At 36.1% G+C, this 22288-nt stretch overlaps 1 protein-coding gene across 6 annotated transcripts in view; it reads right to left on the bottom strand.

Annotated features, from left to right (window-relative positions):
- The window catches only part of HECW1 (HECT, C2 and WW domain containing E3 ubiquitin protein ligase 1), a 441224-nt gene that overhangs the window by 188735 nt on the left and 230201 nt on the right, over positions 1-22288 (bottom strand). For all 6 annotated transcript variants that reach the window (XM_072791661.1, XM_072791659.1, XM_072791663.1 and 3 more), the window contains one exon: positions 9410-9504. In XM_072791661.1, the coding sequence (XP_072647762.1) occupies positions 9410-9504 (95 nt within the window). The remainder of the gene's footprint in view (positions 1-9409; positions 9505-22288) is intronic.

Raw genomic sequence — 22288 nt, 5'->3', positions numbered from 1 at the left:
ATATATGTATTATATAATTTGTTTAGCTGCCATAATACCATATATGGTAAAATCTCTCTTTTCCCACACTGATTTTAAATATTACCTTAACTGTTAATTGAAGTCCCCAATATCCTGGATCTATTTTCTTACTCTCTTCTTTTCCATTGTTCTATTAGTCTCTTTCTGCATTAACTATTATAATTATAACTTCATAGCACGTTTTAATTCCTGGCAAGCTAGTCTTTCTTTATAATTTTCATTTCCGAAAACCATTAAAATTTTTCTCACATATTTGTTCTGATGAAGCTAGGGTTACTCTGCTGTCAAAAGCATCCTATTTATATTTTAACTGTAGTTATGTTGAATTTATAAATTAATTTACAGAGAATTTATATAGTTTAAACACTGAGCTTCTGAAACAGGGACACAGTTCATTTTTGCATATATTCAAATCTTCTTTCAATAGTTCTAAATTTTTCATCAAATTGATCTTGCACATTTTTCTACTGTTGAGATATAATTGACATATAACATTGTGTGAGTTCAGCCTTTTTAGATTCCACAGATGAAATCATACAGTATTCTTCTTTGTCTCTGGCTCATTTTACTAGCATGATGTCTTTGAGGTCCATCTACGCTGTCACAAATGGTGGGATTTCCTGAATAGTATCTATCTATCTATCTATCTATCTATCTATCTATCTATCTATCATCTATTTCATATCATCTTCATCCATTCATCCACTGACGGACACTTAGGTTGCTTCCATATTTTGGTTATTGTGAATAATGATGCAGGGAACATGTGAGAGCAGATAACTTTTTGAATCATCGTTTTGCACATTTCTTAGTAAGATATTTTATTTTTCTTGGTTAAAATGAAATCCTTTTTTTTTCATTATGTTTTCTAATTGGTTTTTCTTTCTTTTAGTAGAGTTATTAATTCTTATACATTAGAGATAATTTATTTTTTCTAAGAGTTTCAATCAATTATTTTGGGTAATATAGTCAGGTCATTTATAAGTGATGACAATTTTGTTCCTCTTTCCAATATTGAATCTTCATTTCTTGCCTATGTTTTCTGGGGAGCCACTGGAAATGGTTTCATTAAAGTTGATAACAAGACGAAGAGATCACTATTAATAACCCTATTACTTAGCATTGCTCTGAAAGTACAAGCATTACTAAAAGAAAGAAATGTCAGATGATTTTTTTATATCTATGGAGAGGATGATGTGATTTTCTACTCACATGGTTTATAGTAATAAAAACTTTCTGAATGTTGAGGTAACTTTACAACCTGGGTATAATGTTTTATTTTGATTTACATTTGAAATCTATTTGCCAATATTTAACTTAAGGATTTTATACTTACATTTATCAATAAGATTGACCTATGGTTTTCTGTTTTAGTGCTATCTTTGACAGTTCTAGTTTCAGTGCTGTGCTGGGAAAAGAAAATTATTTAGAAGATTTTTTCTTTCTTTTTGCTCTAGATTTATTTATACCTCAATTATTTGAAAGACCTCACCTATGAATTCATTCATTTTGCTTTGTTTTAGAAAGAACAAATACTTTTTAATTTGTCTACTCTAGGTCAAGCTCCTTAACTTTAATCCCTGGGAAGTCAACATTTGTATTTTGGTGCAGAAGAAAAACAAAAAGCTTTCTGTTTAAGAGGCCTGCATTTAATTTTCATGTCCTCCTATATCAGGGTCACTGGATATATTCATGTCTAGATTCATCTTTTTTCTAGATTTAGGTCTCTTATCTAGGTATTTACTACATGTTTCCTTCCATTAAGAACACTCTTGGTTTTATATAGGGTTGCCAAAGACTAGGGTATTTAATAAAGGGAAAGGTAGACATTAAACAGCACAAACCCTGACAAATTAGGTCTCTTTATCAGCAAAGAGTGATACTGGTGTTTTCTCTAACAGTGATAAGCTTTCTGGGATCATGAATCCTGTTCAGAAACTGATGATTGTCTGGGATTCACCCCCCCAGGGCATGCATGACCACACCCATATAACATCAGGGCTTTACAGCTATCCCAGCCCTAGTGAAAGAACACGGCTCTTACAAACATAGGATCTCTGGTTTCCACTAGTGATATGTGTCTAGGTATTTTCAAATGTAGCTTTTATGGAAAATCATGAGACTATGATTTAGCATTTTGTTTCCCACACCTCAGAAAGGAAGGATGCAAACCCCTATGCCAAAACAAAGGTGGTAGAGGAACCTTATCAGGAAATACCACTTCTAGACTCAAGACCTCAAAATTCCACTTTAGAATAAGCTCTGAATCTCTTCCCCTGAAACAGAACAAAATTTTTTAATGTTGGGCCACGATGGGATCCAAACTTTCAGGATACTTTTTTTTTTTTTTTTTTTTTTTCAGGATACCTTTTTAAGAGGCATGATTTTATTTTATTTATTTTTTTTTTTTTAAATTTTTATTTATTTATGATAGTGAGAGAGAGAGAGAGAGAGAGAGAGGCAGAGACACAGGCAGAGGGAGAAGCAGGCTCCATGCACCGGGAGCCCGATGTGGGATTCGATCCCGGGTCTCCAGGATCGCGCCCTGGGCCAAAGGCAGGCGCCAAACCGCTGCGCCACCCAGGGATCCCAAGAGGCATGATTTTAGATAGGACCTGAGTAAATTCTTTAGAGAAGAATGTTTGGTATGGCTAGGATTTCCTTTCCTCTTATTTCTCTTCTACAAAAATGGGTCCATCTAATATGTTACCTAAAATACAAATGCCTAAATATTCCCCTGCATTAGTCTAATCAAAACCTCAAGGGGTTTGTGCTGAAGATACAATAATATGCCCCTCCACTTGGGTAAAATAGTGTAGAAAAAAATAAATGTCTTGATCAGGAATCCTGGCCATGATTTGATCTCCATTTAGAAAGTCTTCCATCATATTCTGGGCCTGCTCATTCTTGTTCCTCCCAAAGTGCCCTATATGTTCACTCCCAGAGCACTTAGAATAGTCCTTTGGTATTGCCTGTTTTCTTGTTTGTCTCCCTACTACTCAACCCCATCCCAGGCTTCAAGAGGACAGTTATTTATTCTGTTCAGTTTTGTATGACTAGTGGTCAACACAGAGGAGCTCATTAATAAATAACTGAATAAATGAGCCATAGAATCCATAGGTTACATAAAGATGTACAAAAGAACTATGTTTTGAGCAGACTGCCAGGGTTGGGGAATTAGAGTGCTGCATGTATTAGGAGTGAGACAAAAGGTGACTATGGATTCTCAAATAGAAGAAATGATATGTCCATATCTAACCATAAAATTGGTGCAGGGGATCAAAAGGTTAAAAAAAACCTAACCACCAACTTCTCCCTAATCCCCTGAGAAACCCCTTTCCCAGTGCCCCTGGACTTTGTGGAATGGAGACAGACTTTAAAGTTACAATAGTGAGGAGATCTTGTAAAATACCCCCTTATAAAATCATTCTATAGCTCGCTAGTAAATGTCTGGGCAACACTGATCCTTTGCATGTAAATAAATAATGCGTGCAGTTATTAGCAGGAACACTCAAGTTTACATTTATTGTGTTTTGCCTGTAGCATTTGATTTATGGCTTCTACAAAGTTTTCTTAAGTTCACTCATAAAGAAAGGCTAACAGGCATATATATGAAGGGAAGAAATGAAAAATTAGAATACTGTACAGTCTAATTACTTCAGACTTCTTGCCCTTTTAGTCCTAGAGATTGAGTCCTAATCTTAGTCTTAGAAATGAGATTATTTCATTTAGAAGCTGATTTTCAGAATATTAGGGACTAAGTCTCAGAATTTCATCTCATCATAGGACTATTGACGAAGTTCTCTTTTAGTGCCTGGGTGGATAGGTACTGGTGGCATGCTACAAAAATAAATTATGGATGTGTTAGTGAGAAAAAAGACAAAACAAAATTAATTTACAAAAGTCTCCTACAGCTAGTATAAAATCCAAGTCATAAAATAAACATCATGTCACCTTCCCAAAATGTCATGGGGTCAGGTTTCCAGAATCAGAACTGGAAAAGAAAGCAGATGTAAGAACATGTTTGTAGGGCACAAGTCTGGTGAGATCACAAAATGCCCAATTCCAAATAAATCCTTACAAGGCCCTGTTTTCTTAAGATTTAAGGAAAATGGCTCTGAACTTGCCTCAAGTCCCTCTTTCACTGTGTAGAGGCAATTCTTTCATAGTACAACTCATTTAAGGAACTAAAATTATGAAAAAGTAGCCTTTTGGGAAGTGCTGCCATCCCAAGATTTGCTCAAGGCTGTCTATGCCCGGGGGATTGTGAGAACCTCTGCTGGGTCCCTCATGGATCCAATGCCAGGGCCACCCCAGCAGAGCAGCGCCATCCATCCCAGTTAACAAGAAGGATAAACTCTTTACTCTTCCATTAATTTGGGGAGTACTTCTGGACACATTTGGTGGTGAAGTTAAGACTCTATAGAACTGACGGGATGAGCACTGGGTGTTATTCTGTATGTTGGCAAATTGAACACCAATAAAAAATAAATTTATTATATAAAAAATAAAAAAGATACAGCAACTAAAAAAAAAAAAAGAACATGCAGGATAAAGGGGATCCTTTGGTAAACTGAGAGACCTTCACCCTCAAACTGAGGACATATTGCAATTGATGCTTATCGAGAATGACTTCAATCAGCAACTAGTCTTCCACTTAATCTCTGCCAAACGTAAACCACAAGACTATTTTATTCTTTTCTGTGAAGTTGATCAAATTATCAGTTTACGTCTAACAATTCTTGACAGTTGATCTCCTCATTCACTAGCCTGTGAGTTAATTTTGCAACTTATCTGGCCAGAGTGTTTTCCAGGAGGTTTGTTACTTTAAGGTAGCTAGCCTATGGTTATTTTTAATAATTTAAAATACTTTCCCCAAAAGTCTGCTTTTAAAATTCCCAACACAAATATTACTAGAACCAAGTTTAATGACTTAGAGTTTGGGGGCTATTATTCACCTATTTGTCCATTGCAGGAGACCCAGACTGTTTATGGAGGAAAAATCTCAATTTCATCTATTTTATTTTTTATTTTATTTATAAAGATTTCATTTATTTATTTTAGTGAGAGAGAGCTGAAGCAGAGAGAGGAGCAGAAGGGGAAAGACGGAGGGAGAGGGACAAGCAGACTCCATGTATCCAGCTTCCAGAGCCTGGAGCCAGATGAGGAGCTCAATCTCAGGACCCTTAGATTATGACCTCAGCTGAAACCAAGAGACAGCCACTTAACCAACTAGCCACCTACACAGGTGCCCCATCAATCTGATCTTATTTTAGAGTACTAACTTAACCTTACATTCTCAGAAAAATGTCCTATTCACTTGATTTTTTTTTTCAAATAGGAGAATGTGAACTCTATCTCTGCTAAAGGGTTGACAAAGCAAATGAATCTGTGAACATGAACTTATGGAAAGATATTTCACATTTTGGCAGAGAACTTTGATCTTTCTGCTGTTCAATTATCATCAAAAACTTGCTTGCAGAGACACTGGATCAAAGTGGTGGAAGAAGGAGCAGAAATGGATTATGTTCACTTCCAATATCTCATTGAAAAAGCTAGAAAATTATATATATATAATAAGGTATATATGTATATACCTGAAGGAAAAGCTGGAAAATTCACAGTGCTGAGCTAAAACAATTTACCTGCCCCATCTTTTGGCAAATTGTAGGTTTGGAGAGATTTCTGTCCTTTGATGTATAAATAAGGAGATGGAAAAAATATCATGAGGCTTAGAAGAGAGACTGATGCACAAGAGAAAGGTGGCAAAAATGCTGAAAGAGCTTACTTTGAACATGATTTTCTATAGAAAATATAAGTAAAATATAAAACATATGGTAGATGTTCCCAATAAGATACAAACAGTATGAAAAACAAAGTGCAGGGTGATATATGTCATATGTTCTTCAGACCTAACACAATTTAGGTCTCCTTTCTTGTCAGGCCTGTGGCACTTTATAACCCCACACCTCTGCACTTGCTGTCCTCAAGGTGCCTTACCTCAATCCCAGGCCTCTCAAATCCCATTCATGCTGCCCACACGCTCCCTCCTCTGAAAGCCTTCTCAGCCGCTGCAGGCACCTCCTCACTGATTTCTCTACACACCAGCCCAATGGGTTTTCACACGCGAGCACCAGACATTTCAAGTAGTATTTATAACTCACAATAGAATAACCATGAGTTCTCAAGGCCAGGACTTGTATTTCATTGATTTCTATACCCCTTACTCATCATAGTTTCTGACATACAATTAGTATATACAACGAAGAATAATAAAAAAATGAGATCCTCTGAAAGGTAAGGATAGGTGACAACCTCTTTTTATCACTAGGTCCTCAATGATTGTTAGTAGGAGAAAAACAAAGGATAAGGGGGAATGAGGAAATGAGAAAAATAATGAAAACATATTGTGCTCAAAACACTGAAGGGCTGATTATATACTAAAGGGGCATTTGACATCTTTTCCTCCTTTTCAAAGAATTATATGTTTAGCATATTGCCACAGAATAACTCATTGACCCTTGGGACATGACATAATGGCCAATGGCAGCCATCTTTCCGTAAGGGATTAGTGCAGTACCAGAAATCCTCCACTGAAAAATGGATAAAATGGATACTTCAAAGTTTATTGGCAAATTGATTTTGGAAAACTTGAATAGCGTTTCCCCTTAGAAACAGTGTGCAGAAGTCCTTAAACCAGACTGCAAACACTTATTTCACCCAGAAGGCTGCTAGATTATATCAGTAACTAAACTGAGATTTTTTTCAGCTCCATCACCAGATAGCCAAATGGTTATGTAACCAAAATGGCACTTCCTGCCTGTCTCACAGATGTGCTGTGAATCAACTAAAATAAGGCAAGTGAAACTCTCCGAAGAGTGCACCAGGCTGTAATAGCCACTAGCTTAGCTATTATAAAACCCAACTGCACTTCTGCAGGAAAATGCATACTCCCTCTGCGGATGACTCCAACATGGCAGTGCGAGGACTCCTCTCTGTTCCTGGCATCATTTGGCCTTATGATCTGGTGCTCACATGTGTGGGGATTAGGAACAGAAACAACAGTTGTCTGTGGAACATACATAAAAGGTCAACCCAAGTGTCTACTGATTTATAGGAGAAAGTCATTAAGGGGATGATCATGAGGATGACAGCATTTCAAAAGTACGTCAAGCTATCCGAGATTTAAGTATAAGCAACGCTGGCACAGGTGGGATAACAACGATGAGGTTGGGGCTGACTCAGATTCAATGCAATCTCCTGACCTTTCCTGTCAAACAGTAGCTTGAAGCACTTCCCATGCTGTTTCCTCTTCTCAGACAGCCCTTGCTTTTTGTTGGCAGCTCCTGGAAAGCCTGTTTGTTGACAGTTTATCCCACTTCGTAAAGCTTGTCTACTGTGCAATCCCGGCAGTTTTCCAGGTAGTTGGCACCTTGTTCCAGGTGGTTGGCACCTCTTAGGCTTACACTGCATACCTCTGTGATGATATGTATTGCATTTTGCATTGGTCTGAGAAGCAGATTATATCTGGAGTCCCCAGTAGGCTGAGTACAGAAAAGCCAAATGCTCCAGAGAGTCCTCTCTAAAAAAGGAATCCTAAAGATTTCAGGGCTGCCCAAGCTCACACACAGTACCACTCCAGGCAGAAACAGGTGAAGAACTCTCCTCCCCCATTCCAGTCTTGAGTCGAAAAGGCTTGTCCATCAATGGGCAAGCCCATCCTGGCTGAGAAATCAGTGTGTCTGGAGAGAAGCTGCCTCATTGCATGACATGCTGTGCCTGCGTCTGTAAGGCTTTTCCTGAGTCAGCTTCCTCCACTTCCACCCTCCTTTCTTCTCTCCTGTGTGTTCAGGGTCTCTCTGCTTTATCTACCTTGTGTCTGGTTCAGCCCCAGCTCCAGCTTTGCCACCTTGGATTTAGCTGACGCTCCTTGCCTTGACAATTGGCTACTTATATCAGGGCCTCTTTGGCTTTTCCAGGTACCCTCTTTTGAGAATTCCCCACATGTGATGGGCCCAGAGAGCAGAGTTTGGCACTCTGGGAATACTTCTCTAAATCACCACACTTATGTTTCTGTCTTACCCAGTAAAGTGACAGACATCACTCTCCAGTCTGTCTGGCTACTGCAGGAAAAAATGGTACAACCAGTCAGAAATGCAGACGGTCCCTCTCTCTCTCTGCCCTTGCCTCCTGCTATATGTCATCTGACAGGAAGCCCTGGACCTCCTCTCTGGCCAGAATCCAGTTCTGCACCAGCTCTATGGATGGAGGCAGCCCAGCCCATGGCTCCAAGGCCTGCTTATCTTGCTTATACCACCAAGGACTCAAGTCATTCATCTTCCACACCCTGAAGAACTGACTTATGAACCAGCAAACCCAAGTCTTTAGAGGCAAAGTTCTTTCTTTCTTTTTTTTTTTTTTTTGAGGCAAAGTTCTTTCCAAATAATTCATATTTTATTTCAAATTTTCCTGCGGGAGCCCAATGTGGGGTTTGAACTCACAATCCTCAGATCAAGACCTGAGCAAAAATCAAGAATCCAATGCTTGGCTGACTGAGCCATCCAGGCTCTTTCTTTTTTACACGGAAGAAACCAAATCTTTTTTACTTACATCACCCTGACAAAGTCCTTACTGGTTTTTGGTCAGCCTCCCCCACTGAGAAATCTTTAATTTATGTGAAAAGGAAGTGGAATGCCACTTGATAGCAGATTTCAGCTAATCAGATGTATTGAAAATGAAGGTAAGAAACACCACAAAGATGCAAACTAGACTGTAATTTAGGAAAAGGCAGCATCTATTATTGGAGTACTGAGCAAAACCAGAGAGGAACAAACAAAAGATGTGTCTTAAATCCTTGGTCTGCAACTGTGAGCAAGCTCAGGTACACTTAGGCACTGCAGGCAGTTTCCTCATTCATATAAAGGAAAAAAGGACCAGCGATTATAGTCTTTTCTAGGTCTACTATTTCATTATTCTATAACCAAAATCAGTCTGAGTTTACAAATTTCTATTCCATAAACTTATTTATAAGCCTAAAAAGAAATTAAAACGTATGAAAATATAAATACTTAAGACCAAGGAATTTTTAAAAAATACGTTCTAAAGGAACATTTGTTATTCACTGCTAGTAAGCATGAATCTATTACGAACATCTCACTATTGAAGTCTAACATTTCTCAAACAAAAAGTGATGCAATTTTAATAAGTTTGCCTTTGGATCCCATTCCTTTTCACTATTTTGAGATGCATTTCTATCTACTTATCATAATCTACCACTATATCCCCATATGTGTGTACACACACATACACACATACACACACACACAAAATGGGAAAGCCAAGAAATACCAGGGTTAGCTCTGACCAAAGAGGAAGAAATGGGACTTACAGGAGCTGCAGAGTTTTTGACTGTGACACTGGGGGTGGTGGCTCGGAGGGCTCCACTCACACCATGGTAGTATTTGAAGCAGATCTTAGTTTCAGCTGAAAAACAAAAATTGCACGGTACTGAGAAGCAGAGTAGAACCCACAAAGATACATCCATTTCCAGAGGGACACCCCAGGAACTGCCATGTAGTTCCTCCTATGAGGCAGGCAGGCCACATCTGATGATGCTTATTCAACTTGTGGCTCCTTGGACAGATCTGACATCTTTCTAAATATCTGTCATCAAAAATTGGTCTTTGTACCCAAGTGAAATCTATTATTCCAACTTCTTGGAATGGAATAATTCTCAGCATCCATCCTATCCCATTAGAGGTTATTTGTTTTAAACCCTTAATTCTAAGATTCTAGGTGGTTTGATGCCTACCACCAGTCCACCAGTTCTGTAATTTTTGGTTATTTAATTGTGATTAGTGGTTTGTATCTTGGCAATTTGGAGGAGGACTTTGAGAAGTTACTGAAATACATGGATGGGAGGCATATTTTATATTTTCTAAACCAAGATACACATCAACGATAAACTCTTTGCATCATAGTTTGCTTTTCTTCAAAATCCTGTCTATGTAAATAGAAAAGATATGGTCTTGGGGGCCTACGCTGCCTGAGTTTGCATTTCAACTGCATTATTGACAATCTGTGAGACACAAGCAAGTCCCTTAACTTCCCTCAACTCATGTTCCTTGTAAAATAAATAGAACTAACGATAGTACCTACCTCACAAGGTATTGGACAAGTAAATAAAAGTTCTTAAAGTGCAAATAGTGCATGATGAGCATGATGACTAAAGACAAAATCTGTGGCCAACCTGAGTCTAGTTCATTTGAAGGTGACCTGCTTTTCCCAATTTACTGTTTGTAGGATTTTTCCTTTAAATTTGAAAAATTTGCCGGGCTATGTGTTAGCCCTTTGTATTAATTTTGTTTGCAACAACATGAGAAATCTCCACTTTGAGATCCTGTTTCTCAAATCTGGGAATTTGTCATCATTGATAATGTTTCAAAAAATAATGTCCACAATTTTCTTAGTGTGTATTTTAGATATGCTCTTTACAGAAAATATAGACAATGAGAAAAGTATAAAAAAATTTTCCGTGACTGTCCTTATTAACATATAAGATTATAAGCTTTAATATTATATGTAATACAGTAAAATAATAATGTAATAAAACTGCATTTTAAAAATTAGCATTAAACAAACAGGTTCAACTATCAAACCTTTGTTGACAACATTCTTTGCATTGAATTGATTTGTAATTTTAAGTGTTCCTGTAATTTTGAAAATTTGGGCTGTTCCCTAAAAATGAATGACTTTTTGAAAATTATGTGGAGTTCAAGTTTGCTCCCTAGGATAATGGAGCAAAACATGATGGTTACCCACCCAATATCCATTCTCCCTTTCCTCCTTAATGACAAAATCTCAATTTTATTTTGGGTGGCAATGTCCAACTAAAATACTATGTTTTGGAGCCTCCCTTGCAGATAACATTTTTGTTGTTTTCTATTGTTACTTTGGGGTTTCTGTTATCTGTAAACTTTATTATATGTAGAAAGGCTTCTTGACATAGAAAATATGAGTATTGCAATATTATTCTTTAGAAGATGTGAATATTTTAAGGATTCTCCCTTTTTGTGGCCAATCTGCTTTCCAAAATGCACTTTACACTTTCATGAGAAAATGTAGCTCTGACCATTTAATGGAACCCTTGTTAATATTAAGCATTATCAACTAAATATAAGCTTAAAATAATATTTGACTTTTATTCCATGTATTTGATTAATAGTGAGATTAAACATTTTTTCATCAAATTTTAATTAGCCATTTGTATTTACTCTTTCTTATCCATTGAACCATACTTGTCATGATTTCCCACTGCCTGGATGAAACCTGAGTGCCCACCTTTTAGTGGATATGTTTTTAATTCAGATATGTCAACACTTTCCATTTCCCTTCTTGAGTTATTCTTTCCCTGTGATGATTTTGCATTATTGTTGATTGCCTTTAAGGTCTTGGTGGACAATCTTACAACCTAGTTCTGCATTCCCCAAGGCACCTGCATTCCCCAAGTTGCACCTATGTGCAACTTGTCTGCACATAGTTAGGTATACACATCCAGATCCACTATTGCTTCAGCCTGGAAGGCAAATGTCTTATAGGTTAGGGATCATGGAGGGACACTGAATAAAGCAGTGAGCCTATATAACTGGGCAACCTCACTGAGCCTGTGCAATTCAAGTAACTCTGTCTGTAGGTGCCAGTGACATTAGCAAGGAGGGGCCAATAATCTCACCTCAAGCACAGTTGGATGGAAGGAAATTTTAGATAATGGGCATTCTGAACAGGCACTACTAGCTTCCCTTTCAAATAAAATTATTCCAATGCCTTTAAGTAAGAATGATCAGGGTAGGTAAGAACCATATGATCCTCTCAGAAAAAGCATTTGACAAAATAGAGCATGCATTCCTGATAAAAATCTTCAAAGTAGGGATAGATAGAACATACTTCATCAGCATAAAGTCCATATATGAAAGACTCAAGGCTAATATCACCTTCAAAGTGGAAAAACTGAGAGCTTTTCCTCTACAGTCAGGAACAAGACAGGGATGTCCACTCTCACCATTATATTTAACACAATACTGGAAGTCTTAGCCTCAGCAATCAGACAACAAAAAGAAATAAGGCAACCATATTGACAGGGAGAAGTCAAACTTCCACTCTTTGCAAATGACACAATACTCTATGTAGAAAACCTGGAAGACATCACCCCTCCATTGCTAAACCTAATACATGAATTCAGCAAAGTTGTAGGATATAAAATCAATGTACAGAAATCTGTTGCATTTCTATACACCTATAATGAAACACCAGAAAGAGAAATCAAGGAATTGATCCCATTTACAATTGCACCAAAACACATAAAATACCTAGAAATAAATCTAACTAAAGAAGTAAAATATCTGTACTCTGAAAACTATAGAATACTTGTGAAAGAATTTGAAGAGGACACAAAGAAATGGAAAAGCATTCCATGCTCATGGATCAGAAGAACAAACATTGTTAAAATGTCTATATTACCCAAAACAATCTACATATTTAATGCAATCCTTTTCAAAATACCACCAACATTTTTCACAGAGCTAGAATGAACAATCCCAAAATTGGCACGGAACTACAAAAGACCCCAAGCAGCCAAAGCAATCCTGAAAAAAGAAAAGCAAAACCAGAGACATTATGATTCTGGACTTTGAGCTATATTATAAAGCTCTAGTCATCAAGACAGTATGGTACTGGCACAAAATCAGACACACAGATCAGTGAAACAATAGAAAATCCAGGAGTGGATTTAATCTTTGACAAAGTAGGAAAGAATACCCAGTGGAAGACAGATAGTCTCTTCAACAAATATGTTGAGAAAACTGGACAGCAATATGCAGAAGAATAAATCTGGACCACTTTCTTACACCGTACACAAAAATAAATTCACAATGGATGAAAGACCTAAATGTGAGACAGAAATCTATCAAAATCCTAGAGGAGGACACAAGCAACTTTTTTGACCTCGGCAGTAGCAATGTCTTACTAGACACATCATCAGAGGAAAGGGAAACAAAAACAAAAATGAACTATCAGGACTTCACACCAAAATAAAAAGTTTCTTCACAGTGAAGGAAACAACAAAACTAAAAGGCAACATATCAAATGGGAGAAGATACTTGGGTTAGTATCTGATAAAGGGTTAGTTCCAAAATCTATAAAGAACTTATCAAACGCAACACCCCCAAAGTAAACCATCCAATTAAGAAATGGGCAGAAGACATGAATAGAACATTTTTCCAAGGAAGATATAGACATGGCTAACAGACTTATGAAAAGATGCTCAACATCACTCATTATCAGGGAAATACAAAACAAAACCAAGATGAAATACCAATTCATACCTGTCAGAATGGCTAAAATTGAGGATGTGGAGAAAGGGGAATCCTCTTACACTGTCGGTGGGAATACAAACTGATGCAGCCACTCTGGGGGACAGTATGAAGGTTCCTCAGAAAGTTGAAAATAGAACTACTCTATGATCCAGCAATTGCACTACTAGGTATTTACCCAAAGGATGCAAAAATACAGATACAAAGGGGTACATGCACTCCGATGTTTATAGCAGCATTATCAACAATAGCTAAACTATGGAAAGAGCCCAAATGTCCATTGCCTGATGAATGGATAAATAAAATATAGTGTATATATATATATGTATATATATACAATGTGATATTACTCAGCCATCAAAAAGAATGAAATCTTGCCATTTGCAACAAAATGGATGGAGCTAGAGTATTATGCTAAGTGAAATAGGTCAGTAGGAGAAAGACCCATATGGCTTGATCTCACTCATGAGGAATTTAAGACAGAAAATAGATGAACATATGGGAAGGGGGAAAAGAAGAAAAAAAAGAGAGAGGAAACAAACCATAAGTGACTCTTAACAATAGAGAATGAACTGATTTGATAGAGGGAGGTGGGTGAGGGATGGGCTAGATGGCTATTAAAGAGGGCACTTGTGATAAGCACTGGGTATTGTATGTAAAGTGATGAATCCCTGAATTCTGCTCCAGAAACCAATATTGCACTATATGTAAACTAACAAAATTTAAATTAAAAAAACATTGATGAGAGAAACTCAGGGTGCACAAAAAATGGAAAGACATTCTCTGCTCATGAATTGGAAGAATATTGTTAAAATGTATATACTACCCAAAGCAATCCATACATTTAATGCAATCCATGTCAAAATACCAATAGCATTTGTCACAGAACTAGAGCAAAAGATTCTAAAATTTGTATGAAACCACACACACACAAAAACCCAAATAGCCAAAGCAATCTTGAAAAAGAAAAGCAAAGTTGGAAGAAGCACAATTCCAGACTTCAAGTTATATTGCAACGTTGTAGTCATCAAAACAATATGGTACTGGCACAAAAATAGACACAGAGTTCAATGGAACAGAATAGGAAACCCAGAAATTAATCTTCAACCATATGCTCAATTAACTTTCAACAAAGTAGGAAAGAATATTCAATGGAAAAGGACAGTCTCTTCAACAAATTGTATTGGGAAAACTGGACAGCAATATACAACGAAAGAAATTGGATCGCTTTCTTACACCACACACAAAAATAAATTCAAAATGGATTAAAGACATAAATGTTATACCTGAAACAAACAAACAAACAAACAAACAAGGCCCAGAAGAGAACACAGACAGTAACTTCCATGACATCAGACATAGCAACTTTTTTGCAGATATGTCTCCTGAGATGAGGCAAATAAAACCAAATATAAACTATTGAGACTTCATCAAAATAAAAAGCTTCTGCACAGTGAAGGAAACAATCAACAAAAAGTAGAAAGCAACCTACAGAATAGGAGAAGATATTTGCCAATGACACATCTTATAAAAGATTAGTATCCAAAGAACTAATAAAACTCGACACCCAAAATACAAAGAATCCAATTAAAAACTGGGCAGAAGACATGAACAGACATTCTCTAAAGAAGATATCCAGATGGCCAACAGACATGAAAAGATGTTCATCATCACTTACCATCAGGGAAATGCAAATTAAAACTACAATGAGCTATCATTTCACACTGGTCAGAATGGCTAAAATCAACAACATAAGAAACGACAGGTGTTAGCAAGGATGTGGAGAAAAAGGAGCCCTCATGCACTATTTGTGGGGATTCAAAGGGGTATGGCCACTGTAGAAAACAGTATGGAGATTCCTCAAAAAGTTAAAAATAGAAACACCCTGCAATCCCGAAATTTCCCTACTGAGTATTTACTGAAAAAATACAAAAACAATGGGCAGCCTTGGTGGTTCAGCGGTTTAGTGCCTCCTTCAGCCTAGGGTGTGATCCTGGAGACCCAGGATGGAGTCCCACGTCAGGCTCCCTGCATGGAGCCTGCTTCTCCCTCTGTCTGTGTCTCTGCCTCTCTCTGTGTGTCTCTCATGAATAAATAAATAAAATCTTAAAAAAAAAAAAAAACAGGGGATCCCTCGGTGGCTCAGCGGTTTAGCGCCTGCCTTCGGCCCAGGGCGCGATCCTGGAGTCGCGGGATCGAGTCCCACGTCGGGCTCCCTGCATGGAGTCTGCTTCTCCCTCTGCCTGTGTCTCCACCTCTCTCTCTATGTGTCTATCATGAATAAATAAATAAATCTTAAAAAAAAAGCAAAAACACTAATTCAAAGAGATACATGCACTCTTATGTCTAGAGCAGTGTTATTTCCGATAGCCAAATTATGGAAGAAGCCCAGGTGTCCATCAATTAATGAATGGATAAAGAAGATGTGGTGTGTGTGTATAATGGAAATTTATTCAGACATAAAAAGAATGAAATCTTGCCAATTGCAACAATGTTGATGGAACTTGAGGGTATTATGCTAAGTGAAAGAAGTCAATCAGAGGAAGACAAATACCATATGATCTCACTCATATGTGGAATGTAAGAAAAAAAAGAAGGGGAAAAAGTCAGAGACAAATCAAGAAACAGACTTTTAGTTAAAGAGAACAAACTGATGGGTACTGAAGGGGAAGTGGGTGGAAGAATGGGTTAAATGGGTGACGGGGATTAAGGTGTGCACTTGTCTGATGATCACAGGATGATGTATGGAATTGTTGAATCACTAGATTGTACACCCACAACTAATATAACACTGTATGGCTAACTAACTGGAATTAAAATTAAAACTTAAAAAAAGAAAATTAAACTAAAACTTAAAAAAATAGAACTACCATAGGATCTGGCAATCCTACTGGGTATTTATCCAAAAGAACCAAAATCAGGATCTTGAAGAGATATTTGCACTTCCATGTTCACTGGACCACTATTCACAATAGCCAGGATGTGGAAACAACCTAAAGGTCCATGAATGGATGAATAAAGAAAATATGGTATATATAACTATATATATATATATATGTATATATATATATGTATATATATCTTCAAAAAGAAGGTCTTCAAAAAGAAGGAAACCTAAAATATGCAACAACATGGATGAAACTTGAGGGCATTATGCTAGGTGAAATAAGTCAGTCACAGGACAAATACTGTCTGATTCCACTGCTACGTGGTATCTAAAATAGTCAAATCATTGAAGCAGAGAGTAGAATTATGGTTTCCAGAGGCTGTCAGGAAGAGGGAAATAGGGAATTGAAAAATCAATGGTGTAAACTGTCAGTTACACAAGATAAGTAAGTTCTAAGTTGTATTAAATTATTCCTATAGTTATCAATACTATATTGTGCTGGTAATATCTGGTAAGAGGGTGTATCTCATGTTAAATGTGTTTACTACAACAGAATAAAAGTAAAAATAGTAAAAATAGAAAAATAAAAGTTATAACAAACTGGTCTTAACAGTTAATTAGCATTTAACATGTACCAGATCATAGTCATGTCATTTTGTAATTTTGATTCTCACAAAATACCTACAAAGTGTAGGAATTATTATTAATCTTTTTTTAAGTGCTTAGTACAATGCTTGGCATATAATAAGGCCTCAACAAATGTCATCTATCATTCTTTTTTTTTACATCTAAAAGCAATGAGGCCAAAATGTGAAGCTAATTATACAAGGTCACACAATGGTTGGTTCATGGAATCTGGGATTTTAGTAAACATATTAACTTTCCATTTTGTTTTTTTTTTTTTTTTTTTTTTTTAAAAATTTTTATTTATTTATGAGAGAGAGAGAGAGAGAGAGAGGGGCAGAGACATAGGCAGAGGGAGAAGCAGGCTCCATGCACCGGGAGCCCGACGTGGGATTCGATCCCGGGTCTTCAGGATCGCGCCCTGGGCCAAAGGCAGGCGCCAAACCGCTGCGCCACTCAGGGATCCCTAACTTTCCATTTTGATTTGTCTTTTAAAAACTTGTAATAAGTCAAGATTGTTGACAATCTTGTAGGCAATAGCAAACTTACACTTACACTGCAGTACTAGGTAATGCAGAAAACATCTAGTAAGGCTGGAAAGATACAGACATAAGTCTTCCAGAAGTAAGAGTGCCAGATAAAATATAGGATACTCAATTAAATTTGAGTTTCAGATAAACAGAGGATACATTTTAGTATAAGTCTGTTCCAATTATTACATGGAACAGACTTATACTAGAAAAGATATTCATTGTTTACTTCAAATTTAAATTTAGGAAGGTAGTCTTGGGATATTTCCCCTCTAAAATTGGAAATCCTAGCCTGAAGTCATCAGAGACCTGGTAAGACAATGGGAATACCGAGGACGACAAGATTCAGAAAAAGAAAACTATAGATGGGCCTAGGATTTGGGGTTGCTGTTTCCCTAGTTGGTGCTGGGGGTTGTGCTGATTCTAAAAAATGCAGCTGAGAAACTGAAAAAAGTGAAAAGAACTCCTTTCAGACTTGTAGGGCTAAGGGGATCAAATTAAGGATTTAGAAACTGCCAAAGAGGAGGACTCTGGTAAATCCTTCATGATTCAAGTTGGAACTCTGAACAGCAGAAAAGATCTGCTGTTGAGAATATACCTGCTCTTGCCCTTCAAATCATTTCAAGTCTTGAAATTCAATTGAGCTTATTCTGGATTGCTAGAATATCACCCAGAAGGAAATGTAAATCCTCTTAGGAGGGAAAGAACATCATTCTAAGTCTCAAATTATTTCTACAAATTTTCATTTACAATGTCTAGTTCTCAATGAAAATGGTCCAGGCACACTAAGCAACATACAAAATACCAATAAAAAAGTGGGCTTTATAAGTTAACTCATATGGCTTCTAGATATGGGTGTTACCAGACACAAGCTTTATTGAACATATACTGAAAACGTTCAAGGAAATAAAAGACAAGATCGAAAATATCAACAAAGAATGAAGCCTATAAAAATGAACCAAACGGAAATTCTGGATCTAAAAAACTACAATTTTGAAATAGTGTACTCAATAGATGGATTTTAAAGTAGATTACACAAAACACATGAGCATATTTAGGGAACTGGAATATAGGTCAGGAAAAATTTCAGAATGAAGCACGCAGAGAAAAAAGGTATAAAATATAAAAGAGAAGAAACATATGGGATACTAGGGGGTGGTCTAAAATATGTATAAATTGAAATCCAAAAGAAGAGGAGAGAGACAATGGTGTTAAAGCCAAAAATTCTCCAAAAGTGAAAATTTTCCAAAAAGTTCCAAAAGTTATAAAAAACATCTAGCGATAGATTCAAGAAACTCTATGAATCCAAAAAGAACACAGCACACAGACATCACTGTAAAACTTTGAAAAAGAATAGAAAAATCACATCTCCAACCAATGAAATTAAGAGCTAGATTATCTTCATAGGAACAACAATTTGACAGAGGACTATTCAGTATCAACAGAAACCACAGAAAACAAAGGAATGACAGCTTTACTGTGTTAAAATATAACTGTTATGTAGAATTCTGCAACCCAGAAAAATATTCTTTAAGAATAAGGTGATTATTCCCATTGCTGTCTGGACATTGCACAGATTGCCAGCACCATGAATATCTGAACTTCATAGCAAATTTTTAGCTATCCATATGTTACAATGTCTGCAAAGCAGAAATGCCCAAATCTTATGAATCAAAATATGATCAGAGTTGATGACTGAGAAAGACACTTGGACCAGCACAGAAGTAAAATGCCTTCCTTTGTGAACCACTTATTTGTGCAGAAAGAAACAAATTACCTATGCAATAACATTCTGTAGCAAGAAAAAGGAGCTTAAATCTACCAATATTTCATTTGTGAAAGAGATGTGAGACATCCAGGAAAAGCAATTTTAAGAAGTTATAATAATTGCATGAGAGTCAGTCCCAACAGTTATCTAAAGGAGTAATGGAGAGTACAATATTTTCAAATGCTCAAAAAGATCAAGAAGCAATGGAGAGGAAGTGGAGATAAAAGAATTCTCATGTACTGTTGGTGGGAATGCAAATTGGTGCAGCCACTGAGGAAAATAGGATGGAGGTTACTTAAAACATTAGAAAGTAGAATGATCATATGATCCCATAATTCCACTACTGGGTATTTACCCAAAGAAAATGAAAACACTAATTTGAAAAGATATATGCACACCTATGTTTATTGAAGGATTATTTACAATAGTAAATAAAGATATGGAAGGAGCCATTCCAAGATATGGAAGGAGCCCAAGTGTCTATTGATAGATGAATTGCTAAGGAAACTGTGATATATACACACACACACACACACACACTACACACACATACACACACACACTGGAATATTACTCAGCCATTAAAAAAATGAAATCTTGTCATCTCCAATGACATGTGTGAAGTTAAAGGGTATAATGCTAAGTGAAATAAGTCAGAGAGAGACAAACACCATATGCTTGCAGTCATATGTGGATGTAAAAAACAAAACAAAGAGACAAAAACACAGACTCTTACAGCACTATATGTTAATTATACCTCAGTAAAAAAAACAATAAGATACAAATTAAATTTTGAATTTGAAGAATACTTAGCTTCAGTAAGAGGAAGTATTAAGAGCAATATTTTTAAAGAAATAATCAACATTAATGATATAAATCTTCTTAGGTCTCCCAGTCTACCCTACATAGCAATATGTTCTTTTGTGTTTGTTTTTTTCATAAAATGGAATTAAATAGAAAAAACAATATTGAATTAAATAGATTTTAAAAAATAGGTAGCTTAGACAAAGGCTGTGATTTTTGACAAAAACAAAAGGAAGGACTTCCTAATAAACGGGAATAAATGGAATTAGTGTTCATTGACAAGGTGTCTAACATTGAAGATTCCATGATATATGTAAATAGTTAATACTGGAAAAGTTTTAATTAAAGCTGATATTGTCTGTTAGATATCTTGAAGGCAGAGTTTTATTAAAGCCTCTCATGTATCAGGCTCTGGTTTTGGACTGATATCAGAATGAAGCAGTCACCTTTTATATACGATGTCCTATAATATTTCATTTTAGCAGTTTGCATTCAAGAACTCCTTCAAAAAAAGAAAATTATGTAAGTGTGAAAGCCATAAGAAGTTGTACCTATGATCTCATTCATATGTGGAATTTAAGAAACAAAACAGAAGATCATAGGGGAAGAGAGGAAAAAATAGAACAAGACAAAATCAGAGAGGAAGACAAATCATAAGAGACTCTTAATCATAGGAAATAAACTGAGGGTTGCTGGAGGGGTGGGGGTGGAGGGATGGGGTAACTGAGTGATGGACATTAAGGAGGGCACGTGATGTAATGAGAACTGGGTGTTATATAAAACTGATGAATCACTGAACTCTATATCTGAAACTAATAATACATTATATATAAATTTAATTTAAATTTTAAAAATGCAAAAATCCTGTCATTTGCAAAGATGTGGATGGAACTAGAAGGTATTATACTAAGTGAAATAAGTCAATCAGAGAAAGACAATTATCAGATGATCTCACTCAAATGGAAAATTTAAGAAATGAAACAGAGGATCATAGGGGAAGCAAGAAAAATAAAATAAGACAAAATCAGAAAGGGAGACAAACCATAAGAGATTCTTAATCATAGGAAACAAACTGAAGGTTGCCGGAGGGGGTGGGAGGACAAGCCAACTGGATGATGGGCATTAAAGAAGGCACGTGATGTAATGAGCCGGGTATTATATAAGACTGATGAATCAGTGACCTCTACCTCTGAAAACCAAAATACATTATATGTCAATTAATTGAATTTAAAAAAAAGCAGTTGTACTGAAAAAACTTTGTTCTATTATAAATAGCTCTGAAAAAAATGGTGTTTTCACCTGGCACTCAAATGATATTTTTGTAGTAAAATTCTTATTCAAGTAAAATATGACTATTAGAAAAAAAGAAAACCTTACTGTATTACAGAATATCAAATTGATTTGTCAAAATTTTGTAATTTGGAAGATATTATCTCACTTAAATCTGTACTTCCAGAAGTGGTTTAGAATGTTGTATTATGGACTAATTATATTAACTTTGTAATTTGAAAATAATTGAAAAAAATGAAGTCATAAATTTTGAATAAGCAGAGGAGATATTCGATCTTTAAGTATTTCAGATTTGCTTAACTTATAAAAATTTCGACGTGATAAACTTATGTTTCTCTAGTAGCTAAATTATGATTACTTCAATGAAAAATATTTAAATATAACTTGTTTCTGAAGTAATTATAATAACTGACATATTTCTTTTTACATGAAGAACTGTACACTATTTAAATAATTTCCTATTTTCTTCTGTTTATGATTTAAACAGAAGAGCTGAAATTAAGAACTGTACATTATTTAAATAATTTCCTATTTACAGCAGCATAAATCCTATGTTAATGCTTCCAAATATGGTACCACAGAGAAGAAAGAGCTTGATCCAAATGAACCATTACATAAAATAATATTCCAACTTTAATTTATGGGCAATATTTATTTCAGGTGCTAGACGGCCAATTCTAAGCTCAACAATGATCCAATAAAAGTATTTTGTTTCCTGTTTCAGTGCTGGTTATTAGATAAGTATTTCTGGTCTCTAGGATCATTGCTTGTGGAGTATTTGCTAAAAGGCAATTAGAGGCTTCCTCTTCCTTCTAGAATAGATTAATTGTAGCAGATAAATGCTTCTGCTGCTAACTCAGTAAGCTGATTTTGAAACAAAATGTTTAAGGCACTGCAGAACATTGGAAACAACAAGAGCTACACATTCTAGACAGGAGGCACTAGTTAGGGGACTGATAACCTTCAGACCCTTTCCTTAGTGGCAGAGACCAGCAGA

The sequence above is a fragment of the Canis lupus genome, chromosome 21, assembly GCF_048164855.1.
Source record: "Canis lupus baileyi chromosome 21, mCanLup2.hap1, whole genome shotgun sequence".
In the NCBI taxonomy this organism is placed as follows: Eukaryota; Metazoa; Chordata; class Mammalia; order Carnivora; family Canidae; genus Canis; species Canis lupus.
The sequence above is the reverse complement of the archived record's forward strand: the minus strand, read 5'-3'. Positions and strand labels throughout refer to the sequence as shown.